The sequence below is a fragment of the Balaenoptera ricei genome, chromosome 14 (assembly GCF_028023285.1).
Source record: "Balaenoptera ricei isolate mBalRic1 chromosome 14, mBalRic1.hap2, whole genome shotgun sequence".
Taxonomy (NCBI): domain Eukaryota; kingdom Metazoa; phylum Chordata; class Mammalia; order Artiodactyla; family Balaenopteridae; genus Balaenoptera; species Balaenoptera ricei.
Genome location: NC_082652.1, coordinates 32695181 through 32707886, shown reverse-complemented (window position 1 = coordinate 32707886; position 12706 = coordinate 32695181). Strand labels below are relative to the sequence as shown.

The 12706-nt window shown below is 42.2% G+C and overlaps 1 protein-coding gene across 2 annotated transcripts in view; it reads right to left on the bottom strand.

Annotated features, from left to right (window-relative positions):
* LAMA1 (laminin subunit alpha 1) overlaps window positions 1-12706 on the bottom strand; it is a 153463-nt gene that overhangs the window by 9299 nt on the left and 131458 nt on the right. For both annotated transcript variants that reach the window (XM_059895676.1, XM_059895677.1), the window contains exons 54-57: window positions 12022-12173; window positions 11133-11318; window positions 3206-3341; window positions 1784-1896 (exon numbers count right to left, since the gene is read on the bottom strand). In XM_059895676.1, coding sequence (XP_059751659.1) covers window positions 1784-1896; window positions 3206-3341; window positions 11133-11318; window positions 12022-12173 — 587 coding nt within the window. The remainder of the gene's footprint in view (window positions 1-1783; window positions 1897-3205; window positions 3342-11132; window positions 11319-12021; window positions 12174-12706) is intronic.

Sequence of the window (12706 nt, the reverse complement as noted above, 5' to 3'; positions counted from 1 at the left end):
CGGGATACTGAGTGGGGTGGGCTGGGGTGTGCAGTGTACCGGAGCGTTTCTGTTTAAAAGCTAGGAACTCCTAGAGAGGAAGTCGGCGCAGTGGTCACAAGCACCTGGGTGGGAGTCTGAGCAGGTGCCTCAGTTTCCTTGTCTATAAAATGAAGATAATACCCTCCTCACAGGATAATTATGAGGACTAAGTTGGGGTTTGTGTGTAAAATACCGAGACGGTCTCTGGTACAAGTGTTTGCTCCTTGGTCTCACTGATGACTGGGTGATGGAGGTGATTCTGTGTGCTGACAGGATCAGGTATGAAAGAGGGAGAAATGGATGCTGCCCGTGTCCTGGGAGGAGGGGTGACGGCTCCAGTGGGCAAGACGAGGACCCTTCCTCCATGTGGCAGGGGAGGGGCGGGGGGACAAAGGCAGGGTGCGCCTTCTGATGGTGGACAGAAGAACGGGCTCTTCTCAGTGAGGCAAGACAGCAGCTGGGGCATGAAGGGAGCTGTGGGGATGCATAGAGTTTTGAGAGAAGAAACTACGAAAAATAAAAAATGTGAATGTATTAGAGAAGTATACTGGCTTCCCGGATGTATGGAGTTTGGAGGTTCCATCTGAGATCTGTGGCCACAGCTTTAAAGTCGAACCAGGTAGGAAAAAGAGATGCATCTCTGCAGCCCTGACCACCAGCTCGGGTTCTGGCATGGATTAGGCCCCGTATGGGCTTTACCTGGGGTCACAGTGAAGAGATGAGAGGGTTAAGGGAGTTTGCAGAGGAACACCTGTAATAAAGGCATCAAGCCTATCTGGGTAAGGGGGTAAACTGTGCTGTGGGAGATAGAAAACGTGTGATGATGGTGAGAAAGCAAGAGGGCTCAGGGGTCTTGATGCGGTTGAGGGACTGCTGGAGCCAGAAGTAAGGAGGAGGAAGAGGGTTTAGTAGGATGCTTAAGGTAGAGAGTGTGGAGGTGGGGTGGGTACTTATGAAGTACTCAAGGGTGTGAGCATGGGGAGAGGGTGGCTTGGAGGGAAGGACGAAAAGACAGATCTAAGCCAGAGGACCTCAAAGATGGGGTGCTGGGCAGCTGCTGAACTCATGGGGAACGATGGCAGGGTCTGCAGGGAGAAGACACTGAGCCGAGATGTGTACTGGGGCAGTGAGCTCAGATGACACAGCAGAAGCACAGAGCATGGCAGGCCTGAAGGTGCAGACCTCAGGGCTGAGTCACAGGAGGAGTGGGGAGGACTGTGGGTCCTGAGGAGCCTTGGCCATGAGATCCCTGGGGTGTGAGCCGGCTTCACCAAACGAAGAAGGGTACCTGGGACAGGCATGTGTGAGGGCCGGGGGAACGTGCAGACTGGTGTGGGTGTGGCACCAGGAATTTAGGGGCACAGTGAAAGTTCGGGTGGGCAGTTTCATCAGATTAGTGAATGCTTACTGTAGAATGGGGCTCAAAGGCCAGATGATCGATCCAGAGAACCTGGGATTCCAGAAGGAAGAGGGATTTAGATGCCTACATGCTTTCCTACACACACAGAGAGGCAGCAACCAGCCATCATCAAGATGGGGTAAAGACAAACCACAGAACCCCACTTAACCATGTTTACGCATCTGAGGTCCACAGAGGCTGCCTTCCTCTCTTTGCTTTCTCACTGCTGCCATATGGTGGCAAGTTGAACACTCCATGGTGAAACACAAGAAGCTTCTTCTAGAAAAGACCCATTGCTGAAGCACACGTCCTGGATTCATCTAGCAATGAGATGCCTCATGAGGACATCAGAGCAGTGCCTACCTCTTTCTGACAGCCAGCTGATTGAAGGGCAGCACCACGTGGCTGCCTTCTGTGAGGCCGAACTGGCGGGCGTTGGGGACGTACTCCGGGGCTCTGTCCACGGCACACAATGCCTGTAAGAGACGCACACGGTTCTCAGCCACGCACGACCAGGACCCTCACTAACACTGATGCGTTCTTCCATGAGGGAAACACCTCAGAAGCAACTGTGTCAGAGCACCAGCAACACAAACACACAAGCACCAATTTTACCTTCTTTGCTTCGAACAGTTGACTCCACATCCCTTTCTTTATCTCTCTCAGAAGGCAATTAGAGCTTTCGTTTTTCACCTCAGCCCCACTCGAGTTCACCTAAATTCCCATGAATTTTCATCAGGCCTAAGGGGCAAAGGCCTTGCTCTGCGCCCCTGTGCCCCTGAAACCCCTGCTCTGGGGAGGGCCTGAGGATGTCAGCGGTTACAGGAGCACCTGCCTCACAAGCACTGGGCAGCTGTAAGTGCCCACAGGTGACAGGCCGAGCTTGTTCCACCCAGACAGGAGCAGGTGCAGCCAGGAGGAGCCGGGCTTGAGGGGCAGGTGCCCTGACTCCGGACCAAGTGAGGCCTTAGACTCAGTTTTCCAGGTCGGTGGACGGATGCTACCAAGACAACTGTCCTGAACTCAAAGATGGGCCCTGCTTGCAAGGTACTGCTTTTGTGTGATTGTGCCAGCTAAATCAGAGTGTAAACTTTCAACCAAGGAAGTAGAGAAATCAGAAAAGGGAAAGAAAAGTGAAAACTAACAATGGCTGCTGTTAAAAATACTTGGTCAAACTGGCTTTTCCTAGATGAATCAAATCTTATTTTTTAAAGCAACAATGATACGTACGATGGCCTATATAAATACTTATTTTCATGTTTCTGACTAAATCCAAAGTGATACTGAGTCCTTATAAAGCCTCTGCCTCAAAGCTGGCTGTGTGGCAACCAAAAGAGGCGCCCGAGCATTAGAGCTTGCAGCTCGGGACACTGCCATGTCTGATACGCTGTTTTCTCAGAGAGCCATCCCGCTTGCCCCCCTGCTTCTCATCACAGGGGTGACCCTGTAACTCTCCCAGATTCCTTTGGAAAGTGGCTTCCAGCTCGTTCTTCCAGCCAATGGAAGGCAGTGCTGGGAGGCTGGAGGGTGAATGGGAGAAGCCACGTGTCTCTCCCTCCTTCCTGCCTCCCTGGCAGGGCCTGTCTTCTCTGTGCTCCAGCGCCCACTGGGAGACCCTCTGCTCAGACTCGCTCCCTGGGTGGCCCCGGCTCTTCCCTCTGTGTGCTCATGGCTCCTGTGTGCTCCTGCAGCTTTATCACGAGGTCCCCATTTTAATGTCTTCTGGGTGGCGCTCTTTTTTTCTGACTGGACCTGAACCATAGAATTAAAGAAAGCCCTTCTTACTGGACTTGGTAAAGGCTGGGGCTCTGGCGGGAGTTCGCCGTCCTCTCCATGGAGAGCCAGCTTTGGCCGTTCTGAGAGCAAGCAGGAGTCCAAGTCCACGTGTTCATAGCCAGTGGCACTAGTGAAATCCAAAAGTCTAGATACAAACAAAGTGTTTTCAGAATTAATGGAGATAATACAAGCCAACACATGAACCAAGGTCATGTGATTATTGAACACTTAAAATCCATTAAAAAACATTAATATAATACTCTTAGAGTAACCAAATCGACCGTCTCCCACAGTGACTAGAAGTCCACATAACCTCCCTTATCTATTGTCTTGTTTGATTCTTCTGCCTGAAATGGCAGCCCCCTGTCCACCTGCCCCACAGCCCATTCCCCTGTGTCCACCTGGCCATTCCTGAGTGTTCCTCAGGAGTCGGCTCAAATGCTGTCACCTGCTCCTGCAGTCTTGGCCGGGCTGCCTCAGGGCAAGAAGCTGGCTGTGGCTCCCACAGCGCTGCACAGCGGCCTCCATGAAACACTGGCTTCTTTCTCACAGCTTCCCTTTGCCAGGAAGTCGTGAACTACCCTTGTCATATGTCCCTTTACTCTACAACATGTCCCCTGTCTGCACGTCCTTTGTTGGCACTTTCCGAGGACATGGCTGGGAACAGTAGTACAAAGATGTTTCTGCCCTATCAGGTTCCCAGTCTCACGGCTTTCAGGAACAAGAAGATGCCTAATTGATTAGTTAATTAATAAACAATTGGGTGAATAAATATATCAAGTTACAAATAACTGCTCAAGGTTCTGACATCATCACTGTGTTGAAACCCAAGACGATGTTTTATTCTTTTAAATTTCAAGGCTCCTAAGAGGTTCCTTCACAGAGGACACGGCGGCCATGAAAGATCCAAGTCCTTGCTCAAGGTCACAGAGCAGGTCAGCAGCCCAGCAAGGAGGGGAACTTCAGTCTCCTGACACTCGGGCACATTTAGTTTCTCCTGTGTGGGTTCTGTCCACCCTCTCCCCCCACTGCCCAGGACAGAGCACAGCTTCTGTCCCCCAGCATGCTGACCACAGGCAGAGGGGCAGTGAACAGGAAATAAATGCCTGTGGGCACATGTAATTCCCTTCCTCATGGTCAGCTCCACGCGGGAGCAGAGACTTCCAGTTCTTAATCAGACAGTAATTGTTCGAGGAGGAGCCACTAATAATCTGAAGTTGCAAGTAGCCCAGCAGTAAAGGGTCCTTTATGCTCGCCCTGCATTCCATACCCCTCCCTCCCCCCGGCCTGAGTGAGCCAGAGCCCCCGAATCATCTGCTCCTTTAACCCCGTCCTTTCTGGGCGGCGAACTGACACCCTCAGGCGACCTACATGCAGAGGCGGGGCCAAATCCAAAGCTGAGCCCCAGGAGCTGTGCGAACAAAGAAGAGAAAGGGAAATTTCTCCCAGCAGCCTCAGGAGCAGCGGATTAAATCTCCACAATCAACTTGATGTACCTTGCATCTCTGGAATACCTGAATAGACAACGAATCATCCCAAAATTGAGGTGGTAGACTTTGGCAGCAACTGTAGACTTGGGGTTTGCTTCCTGCATCTAATTTGTTTCTGCTTTTATGTTTATCTTAGTTTAGCATTTAGAGTTTATTATCATTGGTAGATTTGTTTATTGATTTGGTTGCTCACGTCCTTTTTTTTTTTATATATAGAGATATATATTTTTTTCCTTTTTCTCTTTTTGTGACTGTGTATGTGTATGCTTCTTTGTGTGATTTTGTCTGTATAGCTTTGCTTTTACCATTTGTCCTAAGGTTCTGTCTGTCCATTTTGTTTTTGTTTTTTTTCAGTTTTTAGCAATTGCTATCATTGGTGGATTTGTTTTTTGGTTTGGTTGCTCTCTTCTTTCTTTCTTTTTTATTACTTTAAAAATTTTTTATTTTTAATAATTGTTAAAATTTTTATTTTAACAACTTTATTTTATTTTATTTTTTTCTTTCTTTCTTTCTTTTTTTCTCCCTTTTCTTCTCAGCCATGGGGCTACCAGGGTCTTGGTGCTCTGGCCACATGTCAGGCCTGTGCCTCTGAGGAGGGGAGCCGAGTTCAAGACATTGGTCTACCAGAGACCTCCCGGCTCCATGTAATATCAAACGGCGAAAGCTCTCCCAGAGATCTCCATCTCAACGCTAAAACCCAGCTCCACTCAACGACCAGCAAGCTACAGTGCTAGACACCCTATGCCAAACAACTAGCAAGACAGGAACACAACCTCACCCATTAGCAGAGAGGCTGCCTAAAATCATAATAAGGTCACAGACACCCCAAAACACACCACCAGATGCAGTCCTGCCCACCAGAAAGACAAGATGCAGCCTCATCCACCAGAACACAGGCACTATCTCCTCCACCAGGAAGCCTACACAACCCACTGAACCAACCTTAGCCACTGGGGGCAGACACCAAAAACAACGGGAAGTACGAACATGCAGCCTGCGAAAAGGAGACCTCAAACACAGTAAGTTAAACAAAATGAGAAGACAGAGAAACACGCAGCAGATGAAGGAGCAAGGCAAAAACCCACCAGCCCAAACAAATGAAGAGGAAATAGGCAGTCTACCTGAAAAAGAATTCAGAGTAATGATAGTAAAGATGACCCAAAATCTTGGAAACAGAACGGAGAAAATACAAGAAACGTTTAACAAGGACCTAGAAGAACTAAAGAGCAAACAAACAATGATGAACAATACAATAAATGAAATTAAAAATTCTCCAGAAGGAATCAATTGCAGAATAACTGAGGCAGAAGAATGGATAAGTGACCTGGAAGATAAATAGTGGAAATAACTACCGTAGAGCAGAATAAGGAAAAAAGAATGAAAAGAATTGAGGACAGTCTCAGAGACCTCTGGGACAACATTAAATGCACCAACATTCGAATTATAGGGGTGTCAGAAGAAGAAGAGAAAAAGAAAGGGACTGAGAAAATATTTGAAGAGATTATAGTGGAAAACTTCCCTAATATGGGAAAGGAAACAGTTAATCAAGTCCAGGAAGCACAGAGAGTCCCATACAGGATAAATCCAAGGAGAAACACGCCAAGACACATATTAATCAAACTATCAAAACTTAAATACAAAGAAAAAATATTAAAAGCAGCAAGGGAAAAACAACAAATAACATAGAAGGGAATCCCCATTAGGTTAACAGCTGATCTTTCAGCAGAATCTCTGCAAACCAAAAGGGAGTGGCAGGACATATTTAAAGTGATGAAAGGGAAAAACCTATAACCAAGATTACTCTACCCAGCAAGGGTCTCATTCAGAATCGACAGAGAATTAAAAGCTTCACAGACAAGCAAAAGCTAAGAGAATTCAGCACCACCAAACCAGCTTTACAACAAATGCTAAAGGAACTTCTCTAGGCAAGAAACACAAGAGGAGGAAAAGACCTACAGTAACAAACCCAAAACAATTAAGAAAATGGTAATAGGAACATAAATATCAATAACTACCTTAAATGTAAATGGATTAAATGCTCCAGCCAAAAGATATAGACTGGCTGAATAGATACAAAAACAAGACCCGTATATATGCTGTCTACAAGAGACCCACTTCAGACCTAGGGACACATACAGACTGAAAGTAAGGGGATGGAAAAAGATATTCCATGCAAATGGAAATCAAAAGAAAGCTGGAGTAGCAATTCTCATATCAGACAAAATGGACTTTAAAATAAAGACTATTACAAGAGACAAAGAAGGACACTACATAATGATCAAGGGATCGATCCAAGAAGAAGATATAACGATAGTAAATATTTATGCACCCAACATAGGAGCACCTCAATACATAAGGCAAATGCTAACAGCCATAAAAGGGGAAATCAACAGTAACACAATCATAGTAGGGGACTTTAACACCCCACTTTCACCAATGGACAGATCATCCAAAATGAAAATAAATAAGGAAACACAAGCTTTAAATGATACATTAAACAGGATGGACTTAATTGATATTTATAGGACATTCCATCCAAAAACAACAGAATACACTTTCTTCTCAAGTACTCATGGAACATTCTCCAGGATAGATCATATCTTGGGTCACAAATCAAGCCTTGGTAAATTTAAGAAAATTGAAATCATATCAAGTATCTTTTCCAACCACAACGCTATGAGACTAGATATCAATTACAGGAAAAAATCTGTAAAAAATACAGACACATGGAGGCTGAACAATACACTACTAAATAACCAAGAGATCACAGAAGAAATCAAAGAGGAAATCAAAAAATATCTAGAAACAAATGACAGTGAAAACACGATGACCCAAAACCTATGGCATGCAGCAAAAGCAGTTCTAAGGGGGAAGTTTATAGCAATACAATCCTACCTTAAGAAACAAGAAACATCTCAAATAAACAACCTAACCTTACACCTAAGGCAATTAGAGAAAGAAGAACAAAAAAAACCCCGAAGTTAGCAGAAGGAAAGAAATCATAAAGATCAGATCAGAAATAAATGAAAAAGGAATGAAGGAAACAATAGCAAAGATCCATAAAACTAAAAGCTGGTTCTTTGAAAGATAAACAAAATTGATAAACCATTAGCCAGATTCATCAAGAAAAAAAGGGAGAAGACTCAAATCAATAGAATTAGAAATGAAAAAGGAGAAGTAACAACTGACACTGCAGAAATACAAAATATCATGAGAGATTACTACAAGTAACTATATGCCAATAAAATGGAAAACCTGGAAGAAATGGACAAATTCTTAGAAAAGTACAACCTTCTGAGACTGAACCAGGAAGAAAAAGAAAATATAAATAGACCAATCACAAGCACTGAAATTGAAACTGTGATTAAAAATCTTCCAAGAAACAAAAGCCCAGGACCAGATGACTTCACAGCTGAATTCTATCAAACATTTAGAGAATATCTAACACCTATCCTTCTCAAACTCTTCCAAAATATAGCAGAGGGAGGAACATTCCCAAACTCATTCTACGAGGCCACCATCACCCTGATACCAAAACCAGACAAAGATGTCACAAAGAAAGAAAACTACAGGCCAATATCACTGATGAGCAAAGATGTAAAAATCCTCAACAAAATACTAGCAAACAGAATCCAACAGCACATTAAAAGGATCATACACCATGATCAAGTGGGGTTTATCCCAGGAATGCAAGGATTCTTCAATATGTGCAAGTCAATCAATGTGATAAACCATATTAACAAATTGAAGGAGAAAAACCATATGATCATCTCAATAGATGCAGAAAAAGCTTTCGACAAAATTCAATGCCTATTTATGACAAAAACCCTCCAGAAAGTAGGCATAGAGGGAACTTACCTCAACATAATAAAGGCCATATATGACAAACCCACAGCCAACATTGTTCTCAATGGTGAAAAACTGAAAGCATTTCCTCTAAGATCAGGAACAAGACAAGGATGTCCACTCTCACCACTATTATTCAACATAGTTTTGGAAGTTTTAGCCACAGCAATCAGAGAAGAAAAACAAAAGGAGTACAAATCGGAAAAGAAGAAGTAAAGCTGTCACTGTTTGCAGATGACATAATACTATACATAGAGAATCCTAAAGATGCTACCAGAAAACTACTAGAGCTAATCAGTGAATTTGCTGAAGTACCAGGACACAAAATTAATGCACAGAAATCTCTTGCATTCCTATACACTAGTGATGAAAAATCTGAAAGAGAAATTAAGGAAACACTCCCATTTACCACTGCAACAAAAAGAATAAAATACCTAGGAATAAACCTACCTAATGAGACAAAAGACCTGTATGCAGAAAACTATAAGACACTGATGAAAGAAATTAAAGATGATACAAATAGGTGGAGAGATATACCATGTTCTTGGATTGGAAGAATCAACATTGTGAAAATGACTCTACTACCCAAAGCAATCTAGAGATTCAATGCAATCCCTATCAAACTACCAATGGAATTTTTCACAGAACTAGAACCAAAAATTTCACAATTTGTATGGAAATACAAAAGACCCCGAATAGCCAAAGCAATTTTGAGAAAGAAAAACGGAGCTGGAGGAATCAGGCTCCCAGACTTCAGACTATACTACAAGGTACAGTGATCAATACGCTATGGTACTGGCAGAAAAACAGATATATAGATCAATGGATAGAAAGGATAGAAAGCCCAGAGATAAACCCACACACCTATGGTCACCTTAGTTTTGATAAAGGAGGCAAGATTGTACAATGGAGAAAAGACAGCCTCTTCAATAAGTGGTGCTGGGAAAACTGGACAGCTACATGTAAAAGAATGAAATTAGAACACTCCCTAACACCATACACAAAAATAAACTCAAAATCGATTAAAGACCTAAATGTAAGGCCAGACACTATAAAACTCTTAGAGGAAAACATAGGCAGAACACTCTATGACATAAATCACAGCAAGATCCTTTTTGACCTACCTCCTAGAGAAATGGAAATAAAAACACAAATAAACAAATGGGACCTAATGAAACTTAAAAGCTTTTGCACAGCAAAGGAGAACATAAACAAGATGAAAAGACAACTCTCAGAATGGGAGAAAATATTTGCAAATGAAGCAACTGACAAAGGATTAATTTCCAAAATTTACAAGCAGCTCATGAAGCTCAATATCAAAAAAGCAAACAACCCAATCCAAAAATGGGCAGAAGACCTAAATAGACATTTCTCCAAAAAAGATATACAGATTGCCAACAAACACATGAAAGGATACTCAACATCACTAGTCATTAGAGAAATGCAAATCAAAACTACAATGAGGTATCACCTCACACCAGTCAGAATGGCCATCATCAAAATCTACAAACAATAACTGTTGGAGAGGGTGTGGAGAAAAGGGAACCCTCTTGCACTGTTGGTGGGAATGTAAATTGATACAGCCACTATGGAGAATAGTATGGAGGTTCCTTAAAAAACTAAAAATAGAACTACCATACGACCCAGCAGTCCCACTACTGGGCATATATCCTGAGAAAACCATAATTCAAAAAGAGTCATGTACCAAAATGTTCATTGCAGCTCTATTTACAATAGCCAGGACATGGAAGCTACCTAAGTGTCCATCGACAGATGAATCGATAAAGAAGATGTGGCACATATATACAATGGAATATTACTCAGCCATAAAAAGATATGAAATTGAGCTATTTGTAGTGAGGTGGATGGACCTAGAGTCTGTCATACAGCGTGAAGTAAGTCAGAAAGAGAAAAACAAGTACCATATGCTAACACATATATATGGAATCTAAAAAAAAAATGGTTCTGAAGAACCTAGGGGCAGGACAGCAATAAAGACGCAAACGTAGAGAATGTACTTGAGGACATGGGGAGGGGGAAGGGTAAGCTGGGATGAAGTGAGAGAGTGGCATGGACATATATATACTACCAGATGTAAAATAGCTAGCTAGTGGGAAGCAGCCACATAGCACAGGAAGATCAGCTCGGTGCTTTGTGACCACCTAGAGGGGTGGGATAGGGAGGCTGGGAGGGAGACGCAATAGGGTGGAGATATGGGGATATATGTATATGTATAGCTGATTCACTTTGTTATAAAGCAGAAACTAATACACCATTGTAAAGCAATTATACTCCAATAAAGATATTAAAAAAAAATGCATGCCAAAATGTATTTGACCTCTGCTGTGTGTGGACAGTACTATGGAACTAATGTTTAGTGGTTCTTTTTTTCTCATGCATGATGACCAGATTTTTCCATCATTCTAGTCTAATAAATCCATTTGGGGGACTTTATAGAACAAGGGATTCACTTGTCACTTGGGAACTTGTAGAATTTGGGGCCATCTCAAACAGCAAAATTAGGTTGTAGATTAGTGACAGTACTGCGCATTAAAAGATCAGGAAGTGCAAAATCATGCTGAGAGCACAGTCACACTTACTCCATGTTAAAGATCAGGTTTTGGATACAGCCATGGAATGAGCTTCTCATCTTGAGCATGGGTGTCCCCTTGCCCTCTGGAACACCACCTATATACAGGTTGGACACACTTATTGTCCTGCTTTCTGCTGATGGGCCCAGCTTCATTTCCACAGGAGCTGTCTCATCTAGTTGGACAGTGATAATTCTAAAAGGTTAAAGGAGAAAATAAAGGTTTTAAAATATAATGAAACATAACTGTCCATTTTAATATCTAATTCCAGCAAGTTCTTACTGAATAATAAAAGTTCCTTGAAGATACATTTTAACATGACATTGAACATGTGTGTGAATAAAAAAGTGAATCTTGAATATTAAAACTTGCAGCTAAATGTTCTCCAGAAATGAATGGAATGTGATTAAATGTTATTCAGTTCAATTGCTTTTTGGAGAGTATCTTTTACTTCTTTACCTGTGACAAAATGTGCAGTGTTTTTTTAAAACTTTTGGTCTACAGTTTTGGAGAGAAATTATATAGAAATGTTGATGTGACACTGTTTACTATTTCACTGTTTACATTTTACTATTTACTATGTCACTATTTGCTATTTTACCATTCACTATTAGAATTTACTAATACTGTAACACTATTTGACACAGAATTATTCCAGTGTAAAGATAATTTATGCCAGGCCCCAGAAAAGGGCAGGTTTAAGATTGTTTAATTATGAAAATTCTGCAAATATCTTATTACAAAGCAGATGAAATTGTTTTCCAAAGAGGTATTCTATCAAGCTTCTAGAATTATTTTGGAATTATAAAGACTCTGAATGACATCATACTAATTTTCCCAATCATTTCACTGCATACAGGCTTCCTACTGGGGAACCTTCGAAAGGTGACGCAAATACCTCCCGCTCCTTATCAAGAAGATGGAATGCTCTTGACCGTCGCCATATGTGCCCGTGGGAGCATGCAGGAGAGCTCTTCTCAGGCTGGTTCCATCCCCAGGATTAACATGCACTTCAATGTGGCCTTCAATTAGCATGATGGAAAAGAAGGGCTGGGAAGGTCACACAGAGAATTCCCATAGAAAAGACATTACTATAGGATTTAAAGAATTATCATCTTATGAAGGTAATGTGGGAGTATTGGCACCAAGGAAGCAGTTCCTTAAGAATATCACCATCTAACACAACTATTTTATACTTCGTATATTGCTTTCTAACCTCTGCTGACATAATTTACATTCTGCATTATGCTATTATCACTAACCATATCAAAGATTTCCATTTCTACAGTCTTCATACTTTTTATTGCTACATTATGTACTAACAAATAGTTACATTGTAAGTCACTGATCTGTTTCTCCCTTTTCCCTTTTACTGAGATACCATTGTGTTAGTCTTGTATATAACACAACCATTGGATATTTGAATATACTGTAAAATGATCACCTCATATAGTTACAAAATTTTTTCTTGTGGTGAGAACTTTTAAGATCTACTCTCTTAGCAACTTTCAAATATGCAATATGATATTGTGACTACAGTCACCATGCTGTACATCACATCCCCAAAACTTATCTTACAACTG